The 12926-nt window shown below is 64.4% G+C and overlaps 1 protein-coding gene across 1 annotated transcript; it reads left to right on the top strand.

The window, feature by feature from the left end:
- The first annotated feature begins 498 nt into the window (after positions 1-498).
- Positions 499-11414, top strand: CNPPD1 (cyclin Pas1/PHO80 domain containing 1). The gene is made up of 8 exons (XM_039495845.1): positions 499-1193; positions 2703-2805; positions 3825-3906; positions 4789-4909; positions 4993-5121; positions 6492-6553; positions 7182-7299; positions 9526-11414. Exons 1-8 carry the CDS (start codon positions 1125-1127, stop codon positions 10219-10221), a joined length of 1380 nt encoding a protein of 459 aa, XP_039351779.1. The 5' UTR covers positions 499-1124; the 3' UTR covers positions 10222-11414.
- Positions 11415-12926: the final 1512 nt, after the last annotated feature.

Here is a 12926-nt window from a genome sequence, read left to right as displayed (position 1 = left end):
AGCCTGTCGATCCCACTAGCGGGGATGTTACAGGCCAGATAACTTGGGGCCAGGCCCCAGTCTCCCTCACAGGGCCGTCCATCGTCGTCCCTTATCCAATCCCTCCGGCATGTCTGTTACCACCAGGGGCCCCTCAATTGCTCCTTTCCTGGCCAGGGGGTGAACAGGGGCCATCACCACTCCGGCTGCTGTTTCTGAATGTCCCAATTTCCTCACTGCAATCTCACCGGACATGGGGGTTGACATAACACCATCTCGCTGTGGCAGGCCCGGATGTCCTTGTGACAAAACTCACCATGGGCGAGTTTGTCCCCAAAAGATGGCAGCTTGAAGTGGAGAGGGAACTGCTGTTCCCCGCTGGTTACTGGGCATCTCTCAGTCACTGGGATGACACCGGCCCTGGGCCCAGAATGTGACATTTAATCCCTTGGTCACTTCCCTGCACTTGCCAAAGTGACAGTTTCTCATCATGTTTGTACCTACAAGCAAGAATGACCCCAGGGTCAGGTTTGTCCTGGCAGATAACGGGGGAGGATCTTAACCTCTCAAGTCCTCCAGCTGCTTATGAGCTGCCAGGAGGTAATAATGTTCCATCCTTTACCCCTGTGTCCTGCCATCCAGAGGAGCAGGAAGCATTTCACACACATTGATCAGGTTGCGCAGTCCCCAAGTAGTGAGCTGCTGTCCCCAGTTTGCAGAGAGGGGAAACTGAGGCCCAGCGGGGGAAGTGACTCAGCCAGGGTCACAGCCCCCGGAGCTGGAGGTGCGAACAGAACCCAGGAGTCCTGGCTCCCAGCCCAGTGCTTGACCCGGCCCATCCTGCTTCTCACTCAGCTGCCCGGTGGGATGGGGGCTCGGCGCTGTACTCGTGGGTCCCCCAGCTGGCTCCGCCCCATCAGACTCAGGGTCACAAGCACTAGGTGACCCATCCCCGCGGTATCCGGGCGCTGAGTAAGGAGGCCGCAGAAGAGCCCGGAGCTTCGCTGGCTGGTGAATCACCGCCGGGAGCTTCCGGGCCGGGCTGCCTGAGACACTCCCCCTGCCCCGGGAAGAGGAAGGGAGAGAGACGGACCCTACCCCCGCCCCGCCGCGGTACGGACCGGGCCCCCAGCACCCCCCGCGGGATGGATCTGGACGGGCTGCTGCTGGACGAGGAGGGGACCTTCTCCCTGAGCGGCTTCCAGGAGTTCACGGTGAGCGTCCCCCGCGCCCCCCCCACCGGCTCCCAGCTCGTGCTCCCCCCTCCCCGGCCCGCCCCCCCCCGGCTCCCCGCTCGTCCCCACCCGGCTCCCCTCCCCGGCCCGCGCCCCCACCCCGGCTCCCAGCTCGTGCTCCCCCTCCCGGCCCGCCCCCGGTTCCCCGCTCGTCACCCCCGGCTCCCCTCCCCGGTCCGCGCCCCCGTTCGCCCCTTCCGGCCCGCGCCCCGACTCCTGCTGCCGGCTCCCCGCTCGCCCCCCTCCCCCCCCCGGCTCCCGTGGGCCTCGGGGCGGCGCTGGGCAGGGCCGCGGCGCGGGCCGCTCTCTCGGCTGCGGCACCTGCCGGAGGACGCGGCGCGGGCGCGGCCTACACCCGCCGCTCGGCTCCGCCGGGCCCGTCTCCAGCCCGCGGCCCAGCAGCGCCCAGCCCTGCCGGGAGCCGAGCCGGGCCCGGGGATGAGCGCGGGACCCCCAAACCCAGGGACCCTAAACCCCCCCCCGCCGCGGGCTCCCAGTCCCCTCCGCCCCAGACCGGGTCCGCCCAAGGGTCCGTCCGGCCAGGGCCGGGCAGTGACCCAGTGACCCCCCCCCGGTCCTCCAGGGCCAGGGGCCCCCAGCGCAGGGGATTGTGTCCCTGCCCAAGCGCCATGGCTGGACCGTCCCCCAGGAACTTCTCGGGGGCCAGTTACGCTTCTGGCCTTGCCCCGTGCCCTGGCGAGGAGCCGCGCAGGCAGGCTGGGCGCGGGGCGAAAGCGCCTCCTTGGGCCTCTCTTAAACCCTTTTGGCCGACCCCTGGTTCTTGTGTTATTTACCCCGTCACACAACACTTCCCAATTCACTCTCTCCACACCAGCCAACACCTTATAGACCTCTGCCATATCCCCCCAGTGCGGTCAGGGACCCAGCCCCATGCTGCAGGGATCCCGAAACCTCCCATTGCCAGGGGCTGGATGACAGGATGGATCAGTCGACAATTACCCTGTATTGCTCATCCCCTCTGAAGCATTTGGCGCTGGCCACTATCAGAGACAGGGCACTGGGCTGGAGGGACCATTGGTCAGACCCAGTGCGGATGTTCTTCTGTTCTTAGCCATCTCTCTCCTAAAATGAACAGTCCCCGACTTTTAAATCTCTCCCCGTATGGAAGCTGTGCCATCCCCTAATCGCTTTTACTGGCTTCTTTGCACCTTTTCCAATTCGAATGTATCTTTTTGAGATGGGGCAGGATTCCAGGTGTGGCCGTATCATGGATTTCTATAGGGACATGATATTTTCTGGTTTCTGACCTAGCCCTTTCTGCCCATGTTACCCCCCCTCCCCCCCTCCACCCCCCTCAGTCCAGGCGCCCATATGGCACCAGTCACCGTGGTATCGGAGTGCTCGGCAGGAGCACCCAGTTCCCGCTATCCCTGAGCCTGCAGTTGTATTGAGGACCCAGCACATCTTTCTGGGACCAGGGCTGGGTGGTCTGCAGCTTTGTTCTCATCCTTCCCATCCCATCTTCAGTTTCTGCCAGGGCACCAGCAGCTGAGCGAGAGGGTGCGGAAGCGCTTGTATTATGGCTGGGACAAAGACTGTAGCCTGGACAATCTCTCCAGCCCGGTGGCCGGTGAGTGGTGCCTGTCTCTGTGTGGCGAGGACGTGTGCTGAGCCAGGGATTGGAACTACCCACGGGCTGAATGAACTCAGTCATCTGCTAAGGCCACGTCTACACTTGAACCGCTACAGCTGCTCCGGTGCAGCACTTCAGTGCAGATGGGAGGGTGTCTCCCAGTGCTGTGCTTAACCCACCTCCCACGAGGCGGTGGCCAGGTTGACGGGAGTATTCTTCTGTCGCCCTAGCGCTGGCTGCGCCTGGGGTTAGGTCGGCGTAGCAACATCACCCAGAGGGGTGGATTGTTCACACCCCGAGCGACGGAGCTGGGTCGACCTCCCTTTTTGCTGGCAAAGGCTCTGGCCCCCTTTCCCCACAGATGTGTGCACGCCCAGGGGTGTTTCTGCAGGAGCAGTGCCCAGCAGGTCTCCCTTCTCGTTACGCTTTATTAGCTGTGTTAGGGTAGAGCCTGGGGGCCACTGTGCTGGGGGCTCTACAAATACAACGAGGAGCCCGTCCCTGCCCTACAGCTTGCTTCTGCGCTCATGCCCCCTGGAATAGCCGTAGCAATCCAGCGGGGGTGGCGTGGCACAAGGGACCCACCAAACTGAGGCTGGGTTGTGTTTGAGAACCAGGGTGTAAATTTCAGAGCTGTTCGGGCCTTTCCCGTAACGACTGGGGAGCCCATCTCTGTCTGACCTTCTGCCAGCATCTCTGTAAACCCCTGACTACTGAGCGAGGTAACAGATGCTGAACTTGGTGGTTGATTTCTGGCTGCCCGGCATGAGACGCACTCTCAGGGGCTGGTTTCCGAGGGCAGGTGCCTCGAGCCAGGCACCATAAATTACTCTTGAAAATCTTGCTCCAGGAGGGGAGGGCATCCATTCCCTGCTGAGCTCCCTGCCTCTGGGTAGAGGGGTGTTGCTCCCGGCTGGGTGCTGGCGTTGGTTGTTCATTGGGAGGGAATCGAGGGGGGTGGACGGGGGTGGCATTATTGCTGGTGTTAATCCCTGTGCCGCTCTCCTCTGTCCTAGACATCGCCGTCGAGTTGCTCCAGAAAGCAGCTCCCAGCCCCATCCGCAGGCTGCAGAAGAAATACGTTTGCCATGTGTCTCGGTAAGACGCGACCCCTCCTAGCCCGTCGTCTGCAGCAGGCGGGGGCCTCTGGTCTGGCTCGACACTTCAGCGTGGCTACCAGCCACATGGATGGGGAGCCTCTTGCCGGAGAGCATCCCCACCCCAGGCATCGCCCCTGTGCTGTCGTGCTGGATTTCGATGGCCCTGCACTGAGCTTCTCTGGGCCTTTTCCCTTGTCTGCCTCTCTGATGCTCTCCTGGGTCGCTTGTCCTGGGTCACTGTTTGACTGATGTGCACAGCCAGTCCCTGAGCTATATGGCAGTGCACGCCATGCCTGTCTGGTCTGTATTTCAGCCTGGGGTAGCTCCCTGGGACCTGGTGCTCTCAGGTTTCTGTAGTGCCAAAGGTGAGCAATGAGGCTTCTGGGTTTTGCACCTTGGCGGGGCAGGGAGCCAGCCGGTACCACTGCCTGTGCAGCTCTGTCCAGGCGGTTCCTGTCTCTGTGTGAGGGATTGAAGGATTTCCTGACACAGGCAGAGCTCGACGCTGGTGGGCTCAGAGCCCTGCGGCTGGGCCGCTCTGTCCACTAGAGAAAGCCGTGACCTTTGTGAATGCCATGACACTCAGGGCAGCTCTGCAGGCACAATCTGGGCCTGTTAGCGCCTGCCTGAGGAGCCAGACGCAGCTTCACTAGCAGGAGGAGCCGAGCCACCTGGTGTGATCTGTCCATCTGCCAGGGGCAGTTACGGGCGTGCCGACGTGCACACAAACCTTGTTCTACCCAGCAGCAGGCAGCGTATGCCCTGCCCTGCCCATTACGTGGAGGGATGGGAGCAGCCAGGCTGCCTTGGCAGTGGTGGGACGCTGTGTGTGCCGGGCCGCAGAGGAACCCTAAGTCCTGCTCTCGCCCCGCGGTCACAGGGAAGCCTGCATCTCGCCCTGCTCCATGATGCTGGCTCTGGTTTACATCGAGAGACTCCGGCACCGGAACCCCGAGTACCTGCAGCAGATCTCCTCCTCGGACCTCTTCCTGATCTCCATGGTGAGCCAGGCCCTGAGTGGGCTGGGGCAGGGCGGGCTCTCCCTGGGGGCCGTGCTGACGGGCGTTGTGCTCCTGGCTTGCAGATGGTTGCCAGCAAGTACCTGTATGACGAAGGGGAGGAGGAGGAGGTGTTCAACGATGAATGGGGCGCAGCCGGCAAGGTGGGGGTGCAGACCGTTAACACGCTGGAGATGAACTTCCTGAGCGCCATTGTAAGTAGTGCTGATGTAATCGCTGGAGTGCCTGTGTCCTGAGCCCACTGGGGGGCCCCTTTATCTCTCTCTCTCTCTCTCACACACGCGCACACACGATCAGGGTCCTGTTGCACCGGGCGCTGCACAGACCCAGAGCGAGGTGACAAGACCAGTCCGGACGTGCTCGCTCGGCGTCTGTCTGTGTCCGGGTGAGAGGCACTGGGCAGAGGAGAAATGGCGCGTCAGGGCGCCGGGGTAGCTCGTAGTGCTGAGGGTGACCCAGCTAACTAGCAGAGGTGGGCACGCTGCGAGAGCTCAGGGCTGGGCCTAGCACTTGGGGTGCCTGTTAAGCTTCCAGGAGGCGTCTGACCTGGGCAGCCGGGCCAGGGCCTGCTGAGGTGCTGCACTCAGTGGGGCGTGGGGTGAAATCAGAGGCTGCATGGAATGGGATCAGCTGACGGAGGGGGAGAGGGCTTCCCGCCTGGGCGGGAGCAGCTGGCCCCTTTCCCAGGGTGCAGCGGGACTGTTGCCCCCATGAGCCAAGATCAGACATGGAGGAATGTGTCTGCTGTGGGGCCCACCCTGGTGTGGGCTGCTCCATCCCCATTCAGCCTGGGCTGGGAACAGCCTGCTCCCTCGCGCACAAACTATACCCCTAGTTCTGCCCCTGACTGTTGCCCGACCCCCGCTCCCGGCCAGGAGCCCCCTGGGCTGTCAGCAGTGCAGTGTGCACAGCTGACCAGCAGGAGGCGCTCCCGGCCCACCCGAGAGTGCAGGTTGGAGCATCTCAAAGCGCGTCAGGGGCAGCTGGGGGTGCTGAGCCGAGGCTGGTTGCGGGGCCGGGGGCTGGCGTGCAGAAGGGGAGATTGGCCTGGGGCCCCGGCTGGCGTAGCACATTCCCCTGTGGGAGGGGCCAGCAGGGGCTGGCGCAGAGTTGTTCCGTTGTGGGAACGTAGCATTTACTGCAGCTCGTTAGGCTTTGGCTCTGTCCAGCCTGGGATCTGCCTCCCCCATGAAGTCCCCCCCTCCTCCTTTGGCTCCTGGCCATTGTGCATGCGACTGCGGCCCTGCTGGGCTCCCCGGGCCAGCCGTGTCTGCGGAGGGCCAGCGAGAGTGTCCCTTTGGGGGCAGCACGACGGGGACTCCCGCTTGCAGGCGGTGATTGTCCAGGCTCCCGTCTGAGCTCTGGCTGGGCAGAGCAGTGATCACACCACGAGGGGGCTAGGGCAGGGCGGAGGGGGCAGGCTGGGCAATGGGCCAAATGGAGCTGGAATTCCTCAGCTGGCTGCCCAGCCTCTCTTGACCCCGCTCAGTCCATGCTGGGGGCGCCTGCCTGCCCAGGCTGTTACCGGGCACCCTCCGCCTGACCGGTGTTTCCCTTCCTGCAGGACTGGACCCTCTACACTGACCCCAAGGAGCTGTTTGAAGTGCTGAGCTGGCTGGAAGGATGGTAGGGGTTTGGGGCACCGGGGTGAGGGGGTGTGTTCATGGCAGGGGTCTGGCTCCGAGGCAGATATAGCACCTCTGCCCTGCCATGCCCGGATCTGCTGGGGTACGTGTCGGCCAGCCCCTGCTCTGGGCTCCTCGCTCCCCACTCGCTGCATTCTGCAAACCCCTCCCACCAGCCGGAGCTGTCCCAGGAGCAGGCCGTCCACTTGCCCAGGGAGCTCTAGGCTGGACTTGGGTGAGGCCTGTGCTAGTCACAGCTTGTCCGAGGTGGCCTCGATTACCCGGCAGCGGAATCCCTTTGGTGTGTGGGGCGGGGTCTGCACCCTCTTCCCCTGGTGGGGCTTTGAGGGGAGTCAACATGCCAGGCCCCAGGGCAGAGAGGGGGAAGGCAGCTCCTCCTTGGCCTGGGCTCGCCCTGAGCAGAGCCGCACATGGCACCAGTGCACTTCAGCCGCCAGGGACCTGGGGCTCGTCAGTGGCACGCTGAACCCGCGGGCAGAGGCACAGAGACTCTGCCAGGAGCTGCGAGGCAGGCAGCCACCCATTCACCGATGGCAGCTGCAGGCACAGCCAGGGCAGGAGAGGGTCTGTGCCCAGAGCACACAGCTAACTGCCTTCCTTCCCCTCAGTGTGGCAAGGAGACAGGGCACTCAGCGTGGCTGGTTCACCTACACGGACCTGTGCGTCCTGCTGGAGCAGTCCCTCTGGCAGCATGCCCTGGGCCAGTTCTACCAGCAGGTGGCAAAGGTAAGAGCTGGCCAGGCCCCGAGGGCACAGGAAGCCTTCCCGTAAGGAGGCACCACAGGAGGGAGAGAACCAGGAGGCAGGGCCGTCCCTAGGCATACGCAGAATACGCAGCTGCGTAGGGCACCATGAAATTTCATGGTGCCCTAGGCAGCTGTGTGCATACGCAGCAGCACCAGCTCCAGCGACCAGCCCTATCCCCCGGCCGGCCCCCTGCAGGCTGCGCCCACTGCAAGGGACAGGCCGTACCTAGGGGCTGTGGGGCCCTGGACAACTCCCTCCGCCCCACCTCTTAACCTTCCCCCCCTGCTCCGCCCTCATTCCACCTCTTTCCCCAGCGATCTCGCACTCACTGGCAGTGGTGGGAAGCAGAGCAACGTGGCCCCAGCCTGCTCTACTCCGCCAGGTCCCAGCCACGGCGCTCCGCTTCCCGCTGCCGGTGAGTGTGGGGGGGTTGGGGAAAGGACGCACCCCGTGCTCACCATCGGCAGGAAGCGGAGAGACGCGGCCCCAGCCGTGTCGCTCGGGGAAGGGGGGGTTGGGGAAAGGACGCCCCCCGCGCTCACCATCGGCAGGAAGCGGAGAGACGCGGCCCCAGCCGTGTCGCTCGGGGAATGTGGGGTTGGGGAAAGGACGCCCCCCGCGCTCACCGGCGGCGGGAAGCGGAGAGACGCGGCCCCAGCCGTGTCGCTCGGGGAAGGGGGGGTTGGGGAAAGGACGCCCCCCGTGCTCACCATCGGCAGGAAGCGGAGAGACGCGGCCCCAGCCGTGTCGCTCGGGGAAGGGGGGGTTGGGGAAAGGACGCCCCCCGTGCTCACCATCGGCAGGAAGCGGAGAGACGCGGCCCCAGCCGTGTCGCTCGGGGAATGTTGGGGTTGGGGAAAGGACGTCCCCCGCGCTCACCGGCGGCGGGAAGCGGAGAGACGCGGCCCCAGCCGTGTCGCTCGGGGAAGGGGGGGTTGGGGAAAGGACGCCCCCCGCGCTCACCATCGGCAGGAAGCGGAGAGACGCGGCTCGGAGGTGGCAGAGTAGAGCAGGCTGCTGCTCCGATTCCTGCTGCTGCTGGAGAGTGCGGGGGGGGGGGCGCTTTCCCCAAGCCCCCTCCCCTGAGCGACTCGGCCGGGCAAGGGAAGCGCAGTGGGCTGCTCCTGGCCCCCCGCTAATCCACTGGGCCTATGGGGCCCCCCAAAGTGGCCCCCCACAGCTCCTGCCTCCTGGGCCCTACGGGCCTTGAGCGTAGCCCAGACCCTGGGGGGAGGAGCAGATTTCCCCCCACCCCGGAGGCCTGGGGCCCCACACAGCCCCCGTGGGGGCGAGGGGGGCTGTGTAAGGCACCCAAATGGCTAGTGTCGGCCCTGCCAGGAGGCCATGGGCCAGAGCCAGGAGCCATGTCCATGAGTGCACTGCCCCCTGCTGGAGGGCATGAGAGCTGCTTTCCATCAGGCAGGTTTTGGGCAGAACATTTTCCAGGGAAAATTCCAGTTTTTGTTGAGAAACCAAACTCCTGAAAACGGAATCGTTTTACCGTGGAAGTGCTGCCGCAAAGCCTCTTGGGAGATGTGCCTCAGTTGCCTTTTCTGCTTGCTGGACTTCATTTCCCATGATGCACCACAGCATTCACTCTTGGGGGGGAGGTGGTGCATCATGGGAAATGTAGTCCAAGGGCGGAGCCTGACTGATTGAGGGTATGTCTCAAGCCACAGCGGCAGCACTTCTGGGAGGAAACAGGCTTTTTTGCCAAACATTTTGGCTTATGAAGATGTTCCTGGGCAAACTTGGATGAAAGTGACGACCCTCCCCCCCTTTTTGGACCAGGGCGGAGTGGTTTGTGCATTGCTGCCCCCGGCAGGACAGAGCCAGTGGTCAGCATGGGTCACTCCTGCTGGCAGGTGGGTGGCAGTCTGTCACCCCTCTCCCCCGCGCCAGCTGCTGGTCAGAGCCTGGGGCGGAGGGCTGCAGCGGAGAGCCCTGGTTCCAGCCCCGACGTCCTCTGCATGGCGTTAGCTGGCATCTGGTGGGGCCGTTTTTGCTCTGCCAAGGGGTACTGGCGTCACAGCTGGCCTGCCCCCTGCGAAGGGCACTGGGGTGACTGTCTGTGTGCCCCCCCCCAGGCACTGGGTGACCAGTCTCTCTGTCCCCACAGCTGGCCTGCCCCCTGCGAAGGGCACTAGGGTCACTGTCTGTGTGGCCCCCCCGGGCACTGGGTGACCAGTCTCTCTCTCCTCACAGCTGGCCTGCTTGCTGGGCGTGATGTACCTGACGGGCATTGCTGCAGTTTTCGCCTCTGTCACTGTGGTGCACCAGGTCGTGGGTGTGAGGAGTGCCGGCCCCGCTGCCCTCCGGCCTCTGCTGTTCCCCATGGATGGTGGGCGCCCGCTGGGCTCTGGGGCACCCCTCGCCCCCTGTGTCACTCAGCTGCCAGATCCTGGGCTGGGGCTGCCTGGCCCCCTTTCCCCCTCTGGCTCCGATAGCAGCTCCTGTTGTCCGGTGGAGAACGAGACGGAGGAGGAGCAGTGCTGCCCTGGTGGTGGGGTGACGGCCACGGCACTGTACCTGTGGGGCAGCGTGCTGACGGCACTGTCCTACACGGAGGCCCCAGGCTCTGCCATGCAGACTAGTCCCCAGCAAGTGCCCCCTCTCTGCCCAAACTGCCTGAAACTCCGCAGAGGGCGCAGCACCTGTGAGAGATCCAACCGCACGAGCCCCAGCCGCCCCTTCACCCCGCCTGCCCCCTTTGGACTCGGCCTGGGCCCCGCTCGCCCGGCGCTCTGCTGCAGTGGCTGCTCGCCCGGCCCCAGCTGGGGCTGGCATCCGTCCGCAGCCCTCAGCCCCCAGGACTGGCCCGACCCTCTGGCACTGAAGCAGTGCTCCTTGGAGGCAGCCATGGATCTGGGCAGAATCAAGACCTTCATCTTCCCCAGCTAGGGCTGGCCTGGGAGGGCCAGGCCCCCGCGTTAGTTCCAAGCCAGCGTTTGTACCCCGTGGGTCGGGCTTCTCTTCACCAGACCCTTCAGGCTTTACTGGGTGGGGGCAGGGTGGTGGGGCTGCCTGGGGCTGGCACGTGGGCTTGGCGGCTGTGGGGTGCAGCGACACTGCTGGGGGATTAGGGTGCCCCCAAGCAGGGGTGCCAGTCTGGGGAGGGCACTGTTCACCCGCACCCATTGCTGCCTCCCAGTGAAGCTGGGATCTCAGCCCCCTGCTGCATTGGGCAGCATGGAGGGTGGGGGGAGTGAGGGGGCACATGAGGTTCTGGGTCCGTGGGCTGCACAATGGAGGGTCGGGGGGGGAGGGGCAGGGGCACGCTCTGACAGGGCTGTAAGATCCAGAGGGGAGTTAGGGGCCCTGATGGCCTGGAGTGGATCTGCTGGGCGTGGGGAGAAGGGGCTGGTTCTGCTGCCCAGCCTCACCTGCTGTGCCAGCTCTCGCCCCGCCCAGCACCAGCTCTTTTTACGCTGGATTTTAAATCCGTTTTTCACTCTTTTGTAGCTGAAAATCTCTTCCAATAAAGGTAGCTCTGGCCGTGCGCCCGTCTCGGCCTTTCTCCTACTGCCTCTCGCCCCAGCGGGTCCCAGGCCAGGGGCGCTTCCCCCACCACTGAAATGCAGCCACCTCTGGGCCGGGGCACGGCGGCTGGTTCAGCCCCCAGCAATGCAGGACGGTGCGTAAGGAGGAGCCTGCTGAAGGGGGAGGGGAGGGGAGGAATTGCCCCAGCTGGCCTGGGCCTGGGCCCGGGCCCAACATCTCTGCCATGCGGCAAGGCAGCAACTCTCCTCCGCTTCCTGCCTTGCCACCCGAGAGGCTGCCTGAGACCTGGAACGTGATTGCTCCTTGTCTCCGTGGCCCAGCCCCCATTCTAGGTGTGTTCTCTGCCCAGCTGCCTGCAGCAGAAACACCCCCCCCCCCATGCTTCACCCCTGCCCCGGCTTCCCCAGGGGAGAGCAGGAGAAAACAGACGAGGCACGTTGCCTAGTGCCCTGTGGAGGGGCTGCTCCCACCGTGGCACAGCCTGCCCCCCTCCAGGTCTGGGTCAGCAGGGCAGAGCGAGCTGAGCCCCACCCCAGGGTGTCTGAGCCCCTGTTCTGTGTCTCTCGTGCAGGGCGGTGAATATTGTTGCTTAACTGCTGGTAATAGTGACCCTAAGGGAGCGCCCCCCCCCCGCATGATAGTGGCCCCTGGGTCCAGCACTGAGTGGGAGAGCACCCCATAGCACCCCCCCACTCCCATTCCCTGGGGTATGGGGCTCCCGGCAGCAGTGCACTGCGATCACTGACTCGGAGAGCACCCCATAGTGAGGCCTCCCCCAGCACAGTGCTGCCTAGTGAGTCCCCCAGCTGCTCCCTGCAGTACGGGGCTTCTGGCATCACTGCACTGTGATCACTGACTTGGAGAGCCCCCCCCCCCCAGCACAGCACCACCTAGAGACTCCCCCAGCCGCTCCCTGCAGTACCATGTCCCTGGCAGCGGCACACCGCGATCACTGGCTCAGAGAGCGCCCCCTAGTGCCCCCCGCCTCCACCTCCAGCATAGCCCCCCTAGTGAGCCCACCACCCGCTCCCTGCAGTACCGTGTCCCCGGCAGCGGCACACCGCGATCACTGGCTCAGAGAGCGCCCTCTCCTCAATCCCCAGCGGTACTTTCTGGAGTCACTGGGAGGTCCCAGGAGGTCTCCCATCCAAGCACAGTCCCTGCTGCCCCCTGCTTAACATGAGCGGTCGGGAAAGGTCCCAGCATCCAGGACTCCCATGGCCTGGTCCCCTCTGACCGGCCCAGGAGCCTGCCCCCAGCGGGGGTGCCCGGTTTGGGCTGGTTTTGCTGACAGTGCTGGGATGGCCGGTGTGGGGGTGGGGAGAGGAGCTGCCGGTTGCCCCCTGAGGAATGTGGGGAATGCACGGCTCCCCTTTGCCCTTTGCTCCCTTCACAGCGTCCAGTTAATAAGTGAACTCAGGGAGCGAGCAGGGGCTGGGTCTGCAGCTCCCCGCCCAAGGGAATCGCCAGCCCCCGGCGCTGCACCCACCCAGGGCTGGGCACAAGGGGTGTGTGTGGAAGCACAGGGAGCTGTATTCACCTCAGTGGAATAAATAGGCCCAAAGAGGCACCGGTGTTACCGTGACCCAGTCACTGTCCAACATTAACCAGCGTTAGCCACGTTGGGGTTTGGTAGCCAGGACCTGAGCCGCGTTAGCACCCGGCAGACGTAGCTGCCGGTCATGCGAGCCCTGCACTGAGGATACGGAGAAGGGGAAAAGCCGTTAGAGCCTTTGGACTAGACGGGAGTGAATGAGGCTCTCCTGGTAGCAGCAGCCCTGTCCCCTCTCCCTGGAGCTGGGGAGAGAGAGCCCAAGTCTGACAGTCTGTTAGATGGGTGGAAAGATGGTGAGATCTGTCCTGGGGGAGAAGGTAGCTGAGATGTGGAGGGGGCTGTTGGTGCTGTTAAAATCTCATCCCCGTTCCTCAAGGACAAACCAAGCCGAACACGCACGAGGGGAGCCGCAGCGTCGGCCTCAGGTGCGGACGTTCATTTGCAATGTCACTGCGGGCAAACCCCAGGCCTGGTGCTCGGCTCGGCTGCCCTGCGACCTGGCAGATTCAGAGCAGCATCGGGCTGCTCAGGGCATGGCTCTCTGTTGCAG

The sequence above is a fragment of the Mauremys reevesii genome, linkage group 11 (assembly GCF_016161935.1).
Source record: "Mauremys reevesii isolate NIE-2019 linkage group 11, ASM1616193v1, whole genome shotgun sequence".
In the NCBI taxonomy this organism is placed as follows: Eukaryota; Metazoa; Chordata; order Testudines; family Geoemydidae; genus Mauremys; species Mauremys reevesii.
The sequence above is the reverse complement of the archived record's forward strand: the minus strand, read 5'-3'. Positions and strand labels throughout refer to the sequence as shown.